At 43.0% G+C, this 11,591-nt stretch overlaps 1 protein-coding gene across 8 annotated transcripts in view; it reads right to left on the bottom strand.

Moving 5' to 3' along the window:
- Positions 1-11,591, bottom strand: part of EXOG (endo/exonuclease (5'-3'), endonuclease G-like) — a 32,193-nt gene that overhangs the window by 13,399 nt on the left and 7,203 nt on the right. For all 8 annotated transcript variants that reach the window (XR_001917016.1, XR_001917014.1, XR_001917012.1 and 5 more), the window contains exon 5: positions 10,094-10,208. Coding sequence is in view for 2 of the 8 variants with exons in the window: in XM_018038298.1 (XP_017893787.1) it covers positions 10,094-10,208 (115 nt within the window). In the remaining 6 variants the exon portion in view is untranslated. The remainder of the gene's footprint in view (positions 1-10,093; positions 10,209-11,591) is intronic.

Below are 11,591 nucleotides of genomic sequence, written 5' to 3'. Positions count from 1 at the left end.
ATTTGCACAGTGCTGTGCTTAGTCACTCAGTCGTGTCCGACTCCTTGAGACCCCATGGACTATAGCCCACCAGGCTCCTCTGTCTATGGGATTCTCCAGGAAAGAATAATGAAGTGGGTTGCCATGCCCTCCTCCCAACCCAGGTCTCCCACATTGAGGTGGATTCTTTACCATCTGAGCCACCAGGGAAGCAAGTCCCAAATATTTCCTGAAAAGACTTCCAGATGCAATTCCAAAAATGCAGTTAACAAGCTACTCCACCCCATCCCAGTGGATTTCAATTCAACTGCCAAAGATAATAATAAACCAAGACAGATTCTCAGAGAAGATGAGCATTTAACAGGTAGATTCTGACCATCTTTAAAATAAGGTCACCCCGAAGACCAGGACTCCCATTCTCTGCTCTCTTTGTAGGACAAAGGAATGCCAGGAGTGAGTCCTGGGTGTTTCAATGGACAAGAAAAGCCATCGCCTTCTCTTTGTCTCATAATCAGAGCTTTCAGTGCTAACATTCAATAGTCAAAACTGCCAGCTTAGGAACTCCCAGAAATAAAAATGCAGCCTCAGTTTAGCAAATTCACGAGGGAGCTAAACACATAGCCTTTCAAGAAGCAGCCAGACAGACCACATCAGGATCGCTATCTCCAGTGTCACCTAGACTGCTCATTTTTATAATTACATTAAGTAAATGTAAATGCCGTCTGCTCAGAGCTCTGCACACTCGGGTCTACCATCAAACACACAACTCCTGAATGTGTCATCAAATCTAACACTTTGGAAAGGTCTCTACACAACAAAGCAGCCAGAGCTGGAGACAACTCGGTCGCCTGTGCAGGCTGGCTGTAATGATGAAACAACACTGTTAGGAAACCTATTCAGATTTCCTTCCAATTGGCCTAAGAGCCATTATCTGTTTTCTGCAAAAGAAAAAGTGAGCATCCGTTTCCTTAATGGCCTCCAATAAAATGACACGATCCCACAACAGCATGCTGTGCAGCCCCTGGTCCTCCCAGGCCCGCCAGTCCTCCAAGAGGCCTCCCTCCCAGACCCAAACTGCCAGCTTGGGCAGGCCCTGCCAGAGCCCAGATAAGATAAAGGGACGGGAGCCGTAGAGGATTCACTTCCGCCTTTCCCAGCTCCTACCCACGTGGCACAGCCCAACGACTCAGGCCATCTGCTGCCTAACACGCAGGGAGGCCCCGCCACCATGACCCACCCAAAGGAGTGATGTCTAACTAGCTGTCCTGGAAGTTAGTGCAAGCGGTTGGTCAGGGTGCAGTTTAGAGTAAGGTTTACGGAACTGCACAACCTAGGTAACATCCCCCAACAACTCATTTATGCGTGTTCCTCATAGACCAAAACACACACTGAAGTGAAGCCAAGGAGTGCACAACTAGCCCGTGTTCACTCAAGGATGCAACTCAGGGGTGCTGTGCCCGGCATGCTGGATATACTAAAGGAATAAGGCTGAACGTAAATACAGCTCACGCTGCTCTCAGGAGTGTCCCATGGCAGGGAGAAGTCAACTGCCGGGAGCCAGCGTGAGGAGCTCCGCCCATGGCAAAGGTCATGAGGAAGGAGGCCCAGCATACGCAAAGGCGGGACTGAGCCTCAGGAGAGCCCCTGTTCCCGAGCATCTACCCCCAAAACCAGAGTCTGCCTACTTTAATGCTTTACGCTCTCACCCACACCTCTGACTTTACGGGGGGCTGTCCCCCACCACCTCTCTCGGAGAAGGAGTTAACTTACAGCTCCAGTTAATAAAAATTCCTGGGCGTGACAAGAGTGTTTCAACTTACAAACTCCTCTGAAGGTTCTCTAGCCTGCCTGAGCAGGTTCGTCTGGCCACATGTGATTATTTACAGCCTCCCAACCGTGAGAGGCACGAGATGCTTTAAACTTTCTAAATACAGACTCTTTTGAGAAGTTAGAAAATTATTAGTATAGTATAGTGGGTTGATTAGGAATTATATTGGTGAAGGGTTTTTCATTTGTTGGGCCAATATTTGCTGCTAAGTCTCCATACCCCCGGCCCTTATATACATTAATGAATACAACTAGCATATAGCAGAAATAAGTATTAACCTTTAAGATTAATCATGTTAAACCTTAGGCTAAATTCCTTTCTCTGTTGTAACCCACTGCACCTTCACCCTACAGGAATGCAACTTTATCTGGTGCCTTCGGAGGGTGGCGCCTGGTTTACGAAAAAAATCACCCCTGGAAAAATAAGTTTTCTGGTTGACTGACCGTTATCAGAAAGGGCCATAAAATGTCAGCAGGCCTCATGGCCAGAAGATGATGTAAAACCCCTAAGACCTTTGTATACATTTATATGAAGCACCTGATTTTGACAAGGGTCAGGTCTACTGACCCCACGTGACTCTGTATTCTATCTCTATGTGTAACAAAAAGTATATAAGCAAACCTGAAAATAAAGAAAACGGACCAGTTTCTGGAAAGACTGATTCCGTTTTTCTGGCTCAATTTCCATCTGGAGCGTGGAGGCTCGCCATGTCTACTTACTTGCCCTGGCTTCTAAGACCCACGCGAGAGGGAGCCCAAGGCGGGGCACCCTCCGCTATTCAAGTGGGTGCCAGTGGCCTATGTAGATGGTGCAAATTCCTTGTCTTGGAGTTTTATTGGTTTTCCACGTAAACCAAGTTATTCAGCATCTTTTTCTCCACTAATATTTTGTACTACACTATCCTTTTCTAATCTCTCTTCATATCTATAATTAAATAGTTCTTTTCAGGAAGCTGACTCCGTCCCCGCTTCGAATTCCCTGGATCTACCGGGGCAGGACCCTGGCAGTCAACACCCACAGTTTTCACTGCAGGTAGAATGTGGTGAGATGTCAACACAGAGCATCAATGCCTGCGCTGAGGGCGTGGGTGCAGAGGAAGTCAGGAACCAGAACCGAGGGCAGGGCAGCAGCTGCGCCAGGGTTTACAAGGCGGGGGAGTCTAAATGGCCTTCAAGCTGGGAACCAACAGTTAAGCAAATCCTTGGTGCCACCTGGTGGACATCTCCGTCACTGCCGCACAGACCTCAGAGGGCCACTATGATGAGCCTTCAAGACCAGTCGCTTGAATATTTTCTCTCCTCATGGACTCTTTGTTTACACACACAAATGACAGCTCTCAAAAATAATTAATAGGTCAAGCCCATGTGCTGCCAACCAGGGTTTCTAATAACCCTGGTTCATTAAATTCTAGGCAAAAGTAAAGAAGCTTGACATTTTAAGATTCATTGTTTAACCTCATGGAAATCTACCATTTCTATTAGATTTTCAAAAACACTCACATAGCTAGGGAACCTCCAATACTGCTTTTGAGAAACTGCATGGACACAGGAATTCCTACTAAGAACCACAAAGTGTGACTCTTCCACTCATGATCTTCTTGCAGTTTTCAACAAAAGGGGGGTAAAATATTCTTCACAGAAATAAAGAGAAAAATAAAAACTTGGCCACTCACTATCTGCTGATTCAGTCTGCTTTTTTCTCAGAAAGTAAACATCTTTAACCTGCCTAATACCGGAACCAGTATTATTTGGAAATTCAGAAAACTCATCATTTCTTCATTGAATTTAAAATTAAAAAAAAAAAAAGCCTAAAATATTTTAAAACTTCTTTGTAGACAACTCAACCTACAACATAAATCCTTCCCGTTTTCAGGAAAATTGGAAGACTTTCAGAATATGTTTCTAGAAAATAGGGCACCAAAACAGAATAGTTCAGCAAATTAAAACCCCAGAGACCTAAGGCTTTGCACTACGTTGCAAGTCACAGCCACGGTATCTTCTTTTTTCATTCATAAAATGGCTAGTGACAATCCCCAAGCAGTCCATCTCTGAATAGTTCTGTAGACACAAAGATACGTTAGTTGACAAAAGGATTTTGAAATCTGCAAGGCCTATGTAAAAAGTTATTTTTGTAGCAGACATCATTCGAGAGACAGGAATGAAACTGCATTTGGCACAAAAGATGGTTCTGCACCGGGACAGGGGAAATGTGGGATTAAGCAAGATGAGAGCAGTTCAAGGTGGACAAAAGGGGTTCAGGAGAAGAAAAGTAGGCTGGACACAAATGATGCCCTAAACAAAGGACCCAGGGCTTAACTGATTTATCAGTAAGTAAATCAGCAGTAGTCCTTTTCATATAATATTTAGGTATAAAAATACTTCACAAAGGAAATTCTTGTTGCTGTTAAATTACCGAAAAGCACTGAACTCTTGTCAAGGGTGTAACAAAAACTGGAAATCAACCAGGAGGGACTAGAAAATACAATATATAACAATCACAAAGCTGGCACTCACTCACGACCTGAGAGAAGTTCCCACGCCTGCTGGCCTGAGCTTGTCTCTTCCCACCCAAGAGACGGAGATGACAATTTGCTCCCCCGTCTCACCCCCAACTAACTCCATACACACAAAGCGGGGCCTTCACGCTGACTGTGCCAGAGAGACTGGCCACAAACACCACCCAGGCTAAACCTGCTCTCTGTCGTGCCATACACGCAGCATCAAGAGGAAAAGCACGTACCTACGAGACTCAGACAGCTGTAACACTGGTTATACTGGTTATCTGGTTCCACTCCCTTGGCAAAACAATAAAAAGATATTCCAAAAACAAAACTGTTGGACTCATCAAGAGATGAAGCCCTGAAAATAAAGTCAGACTAATCAAGTGAAAGAGAGAGACCGTGATGGTGTGATTAGCAGGGAATCCCGACCTGAGCGAACAGAGGGACAAGTGAGGGAGTCACAGGGGTGTGGCCGCCCCGTGTGCTGCTTGTGAAGCCTCTACAGACGCTCAAACCCCAGGAGACGGTCCTTCTCACACTGGGCACGCGCCCTGGCAGGGGGCGGGAGATGCCAAGCCAGTGAAACAAGCACATCTTCCCAGATGGTCACTTCTACGGAGTGACTTAGGATGGGGGTAAGGAAATATATATATTTAATATATATATCTATAGATTTGCTTGCTTTTTTAATAAGACTTTTATTTTTATTTACTTTTTGACCCTGGCCCGTAGCAGTGAAAGCGCTGAGCCCTAACTACTAGACCACCAGGAAGTTCCCGAGAGTTTATTATTCTTATTTATTGATTTTGGCCTCATCACATGCATGCAGGATACTAGTTCCCCAATCAGGGATTGAACCTGTGCCCCCTGCACTGGAAATTTGGGAGTCTTAACCATTGGATCCACCAGGGAAGTTCCATAAGGAAATATTCATCCAATAAAAGAGTCAATTTCAATTAAATAGATATAGAAATTAAGACTGCATAAAGATAAAATAAGAGATTAAAAAAAATAATTGCTGATCACATCAGCTGATGCCTCGAAATCCCTGGAGGAATATTTTCAATTTCCTCCCCCTCCTGGAATCAGTGGAAGTTTGGAAAATAGTGCTGTAGAAGGAAAAAAGGCTATTAAGTACTTCTCACAGGACAACTCCCCCATCCCGAGCCGTCAAATCTGAAGCTCACTTTCTTGCCAGGACAATTACAATGTTCAGGTGGAATCTTCAGGTATGTTTCACTTGCCTGGATTCTATCTCTTCTTGAAACAGGCACATGGCTGACCTAAGCTATAATAAAGGGGGTGATTCTGATTAGAGCTGTCAGATGACTCACTTCTGATAAAATCACTGCCTCTCATCTTCCCGCAGGCTCACGTTCACTCCGGTCCTATGACGCTGCAGTTCTTTCCTACATATTCCAGCAGACATTTCTGCCTGGCTAGAAGGAATTCTTCTTTTGGCCCATTTTCTGCTCTTATTTTTGCATGCCAGCAACTATCACTTGTAACTGCTCTCCATCCACACCATGTTTTACCTCCTGGCCTTAAGTTTCTATATATGAAGAGCACAGCCAACCCTTCACTGGAGACTTTTGAGCGCTTAAAGAACAACGCTGAGAATGACGAGCAATTCTCATACAAGGAGAGAGACCCACGTTTGGATTTCCCCCTTGACAATTATTAGCAATGTCACTTGGACATGACCCCTTGAAACCTCAATTTCCTCCAATAGAGGAAGATAATCACTACCTGTTTGTAAAAGCTGTTTGTGAGGACTGACCAGGATAGCATGAACAAAGCTGCATACATACTAGGAGGTATACAAGGCCCTTGATAAATACCAGTTCACCTGCTGCACGTCCTCCAAAGTACACATACTAGCTACACACACAGCTTCACCACTAGAGAGAAAAGTAAACAAATACATTATTTTTATTGGCTATATTCTACTAAAATAAGGTTCAGAGTATAGTTGTAAACAAGAAGGAAATACCAAATGGACAGATTTAATTTAAGAAAACAAATCATGAACTGTCATACATAAATGCAAAGCATTCCCTGGGAAGTAGGATCCATGATTCAAATATGCATTTATTCCTTGAGAGGAACAGACCCACTTCCAGGGCTGGGCAATGCCATGTCCTCTTTCTTAGCATCTCTTAAGGACATGGTTTTACCCATAATAGTTTTATCACAAATTGCCAGAAAATGACCTGAATTTTCAGTTGGGCATTCAAGTTGAGCATTTGCACCTGCTGCAAATCTTACTTTTTTTTTTTTTCCAAAAACACTCTTTTTGAAGTGTAGTTGATTTATAATTATTTGTTGCAAGTATACAGCAAAGTCATTTAGTTTTGTTTACACACACACACACAGATATTCTTTTTCAGATTCTTCTCCATTACAGTCATTACAAGATATTTAACACAGTTCCCCGTGCCACACAGCAGGGCCTTGCTGTTTATCCTTCCATTTTGCCTTCTTCCCTAGACAAGAGCTCTAATCCAGCTGTCTGAGGGACATACTGTTTCTTAGCACACATCCTACTTTTTCCTGCCTCTTCCCCTTGCCTAACTTTGCCTCCCATGTCTGTTTTCCTTAGCCAAATTCGCCCAAGTTCATATGCGCATGGATTCATATGCACACGTCTATTTTTAGCCCAACCCAATTCTTAAAATGGTGAGCTCTGAGACAATTTTTCCAGTTTAATTTACTAACGGACCATATTTTCCTTTCATGCTAATAAGTACACTAAGGACTTTTTAATGTAAAATTCCACCTGCAGTCAAGTTTGATCTGAAAAATGACGCTGGGCTTCCCTGGCAGTCCAGCGGTTAAGAATACACCCGCCATGCCCTGTGACATTGTGGGAGGCCTCCGCAATCGAGCAGGTGTTCAGAGCTTCAGCAAAATCTGAGTACAAGTTATTAAGCTAAAGAACTAATGAAGGTGGTTGACTCAAAGACATTGAGAGAGAGAGAGATGACTTCCATGATGTGAAAGAGAGGAAAGAAGGGGAAAAGTATCCAAGAACAGTTTGAAGCATGTCATTTATAATTCCATGTGCGTGCCTCCCATGTGACAAGGACCTAAAGATCTGCTGAATTAAAAGATTTGCCAGTGTGAACATGAACAGGTCCTATCAATTACTACAGACATGGAAAACTAATGTTACAGGTTCAGAGGCCCAGAATCGGAAAGAAAAGGCCTAACTAAGACTGATAATGCTTTAAACAAAAAACCAAGACTGTTACTCAGAGTACACTCTTCAAGAAGCTCCCCGTGACTGCCCCAACACATTCATCACCATGACACTAACTAGGGTCAGAAGAGCCGACAGGTCTCTTCTAAAACTCTCTCTGAGAATACCTATACACGCCTTCGTTGATCGACTATTTAGTAGGAAAAGCAAGGTTAAGTCTTTTTAGTAGTTAATTTTATATAACCCAGTGTAATAGAATTCTGGTATACAAAAGATATACTAAAGAGGTATATACATTTGCTTCATTCTGAATTAATTGCAAATTTAAAATGTGTCAGGATGGCATATGGAACACTTGTACAGCCTTCACCTGGATTCACCGCCTCTGAACATTCTGCCCAATTCTGGTATCACTCAACCTTTTTCTATGTTTTTTCCCCTAAACCTTTTGCATTTCTTAAGAGCAAAGACATTCACTTACAAAATCACAGTATAATAAAGTCAGCAAGTTGAACACTGATAAAATATAATTATCTAACCTACAGACCTCAAACGTTACCAACTGTCCAAATAGTCTTATTCAGCAATTTTGTTTTTCTGATCTAGGATCTGATCTAAGATAACACAATGCGTTTTATTTCGTGTACTTTAGTCTTTAGTCTCCATGAATCTTGCACGGTTCATTTCTCAAGGCCCTGTCTTTGAGGCTACGCCTCTGTCTGGGAGGACACTAACATTTTTGAAGAGCGTCAGTCACGGGTGGGGTGCATGACGACACTCAGCAGTATGCATGCCGGGCAGAAGTGCCACAGCAGTGACGCCGTGTCCCTCCCGGTGCGACACGCCAAGAGGCAGTTTATCAGGAAGCCTCTGCTGCCAGCCCTCACTCCCACGAGCACTTCTGGAACACTGAGTGTGTGAGCACCTCTGGACGCCTTAAAGACCCACCATCACTGCTGCTCAGAGCCAGACAGGGTGATCACAAGCCAGTCAAGGGGGACCCAATATACCCTAAAGTTGCTGTTATTTTCCTAACTCTGTTTCTCAGGGCATTCAGTTTTATCGCAGACTCCCTTAAGTAACTATATAACCTAACGGGTGGCATTGACTAAACATCTATTCCCTCCAAACACACCCACTCTTTGGCTTTCCAGGAAGTCCTTCAATCTCTGTTTACTTCCTCGACCACGTCTCTTATTCCTCCTTACCCCACTTCGTTCCTGGGCACTCGGTACATCTCACAGTACATCAACTCAGCCACCCTCTTGGCAGAATCCTTCATCTTAACCCATCAACAGGGGCGGCCTCTCTCTCTCACACCACTAATCATATCTTCATTCTCCCTTTCCTTTAATCCATAAAGTTCTCAAATATTATGCATGTTAAAAAAATTTTTTTCACCTGTTTTAAAACAAAATCCAAGCGTCTAAAAAGAAAAGCTTTTCCTCCCACTTATTCAACTAACTGGGCTTCCCAGGTTGGCTCAATGGTAAAGAATCTGCCTACAGTGCAGGAGCCACAGGAGACATTGAGTTCCATCCCTGGGTTGACAAGATCCCCTGAAGAAGGAAATGGAAACCCACTCCAGTATTCCTGCCTGGAAAATCCCAGGAACAGAGGAGCCTGGTGGGCTGCAGTCCCTGGGGTCACAGAGAGACCAACACAACTGAGTGCCTGAGCATGTATTCAACTATTAACAACTGCAAGCTGGACGTCTTCCTGAATGTTTCCTCTTCACCCCAAAAACTGAATTTGTGATGACTCTTTACCATACTTCTCTATTTCTCCTCACTCCACCTGCCTGAGTCCAGCCTGTATCTACAATGATACCTAAAGCCCACAACTCTGCTGTTGATCCTAAGTGTTCTGAGCTCACACCGCTCCATCTTCTGCAGTGCCCATGCTCCCCTCCTGCCTCTGTTCACTCTTACTCCTCCATCAAGATCTAGCTCAAAAATCGCCTCCTTGGGGGACTTCCTTGGCGGCCCAGTGGTTAAGACTGGGCTTCCAATGAAGGAGCGAGGAGGGTTCAATCTTGGGTCAGGGAACTAAGATCCCACAGGCCAAAAAACAAATAAATAAATAAATCCCCTCCTCTGTAAAGTCTTCCTGACCCCTGCAAATAGGGTTGGTCACTTCTTTCTGACACCACTTCATCTATGCATGTATACATCAGCTCACCCTGCAACATAATTAGCTGATAACATGTCTGTCTCCTTGTCCAAACTGCGCACTCCTTGAAGTCAGTGGTTGCTTTTTAACCCATCATTATATCCTCTATGCCTATCATTCCGACTGCTCAATAAATCCTTGTGAATAAATGAAACTAAAAAGTTGAATACAGAGACTTCTCTGGTGGTCCAGTGGCTAAAACTCTGAGCTCCCAAGGCAGGGAGCCTGGGTTCCATCCCTGGTCAGGGAACTGGATCCTGCCTGCTGCAACTAAATATCCTGCATGCGGCAACTAAGGCTCAGTGCAGCCAAATAAATAAATATTTTTAAAAATAATAATTCTAAAAAGTACAGTACAGAATGAGATGATAATCTCACCCACATAAGCCTGAATGTTAAAACATGTTCCTACCTGGTAACTAACTGTTTTCTTCCCATCACTTCCAGTCTGAGGTAAGGTCAGCGGTCCAGATACTATCCAAACATCCTCAAACCTCTCTGTCAGTTCTCGACAGTACATTTCTATTCTGAAAAACAGAAAGCAAAAAGATATGTGATAGTCTCATACCCAAATGTAGAAAAGAAGCAAAGAGTATCAAGTCTGTGGGAGAGGTAACAAGAATACTGAATTACAGAAATCAGTGCAAACAGTGAATATGGCATAGAACACTAAGAAGCAAATAAGCAACGTTCTTCCCAGCTTGCTATATGAAAAAACTTAAAAAATCACATGCATTTATACAGCTATCTACATGTTCCTATGTGTCCATTCAACGTAAAGTTTAAGACTGAAATTATGTTTTGCTTCCTCCCTTATTTTTCTATGCTGGTAGTTCTCAAACTTTATTCAAGAATTATGTATCATTTTAACAAATTGATATTTTTTTAATGTAACTACCTCTACTGTAGGACAATCAGGTTTATCCTAGCATTTCTTAAACACTGTCACACTGTTTTAATAGAAATGAAATATTAGTAGCATGAAATGAAATATTATTACTAGTATAAAATGAAATATTAGTATTAAATACTTAAAAGACTCCCTGACAGAACTGAACAAAAGCATCTGAAATATAGAGAACACCCAGATGATTTTATACAATAGTTCCTCATCCACAGAGAATACATTCCAAGACTCTCAGTGAATTCCTGAAATTGCAGACAGTACCAAATCCTAAATATGCTGTTTTTTCCTATACACATATATCCATGATAAAGTTTAATTTATAAACTAAACATGGTAAGAGATTATATACAATAATAAAATAGAACAATTATAACGATGTGCTACAATAAAGGTTATATGGGTGTAGTCTCTCAAAATATCTTACTGTACAAATTCCTCCATCTGAACTAAGCCCTTATCCTCCTTAGTGGCTGTGATTTATGCAGCTTGAGATGCAACAGCAAAGCTAGCACAAGTTTTGTTTTCCTTCACAACTTCATGGATAAAAAGATTCCTTCTTACCTTACATCACAGCAATTCCAGCATCCAATTTTTTAAGTCAACAACTTTTACCTTTTCACTTAAGGGAAGCAGTTTACAGCGTCTCTCCAGCCAATCCCAGTTGCCACCACTGCTACTCTGGCATTTTGGGGCCATTAGTAAATAATGTGAATATAATCACTGTGAAAGTGAGACGGTTACTGACCAACAGGTGGGATACACTGGACGAAGGGAAGATTCACATCCGAGGCAGGACAAGGCAGAAGATACTAGATTTTTTTTTTATCTTTAAAAAAATTTAATTAATTTATGTGGCTGCGCTGGGTCTTCACTGCTGTGCATGGGCTTTCTCTAGTTGCAGCAAGCAGGCTCTCGAGCTCGGACTCAACAGTTGTGGCACGTGGGCTTAGTGCCCCGCGGCATGTGGAACCCTCCCTGAGCAGGGACCAAACCCGCGTTCCCT

The sequence above is a fragment of the Capra hircus genome, chromosome 22, assembly GCF_001704415.2.
Source record: "Capra hircus breed San Clemente chromosome 22, ASM170441v1, whole genome shotgun sequence".
Lineage (NCBI taxonomy): Eukaryota > Metazoa > Chordata > Mammalia > Artiodactyla > Bovidae > Capra > Capra hircus.
The sequence above is the reverse complement of the archived record's forward strand: the minus strand, read 5'-3'. Positions and strand labels throughout refer to the sequence as shown.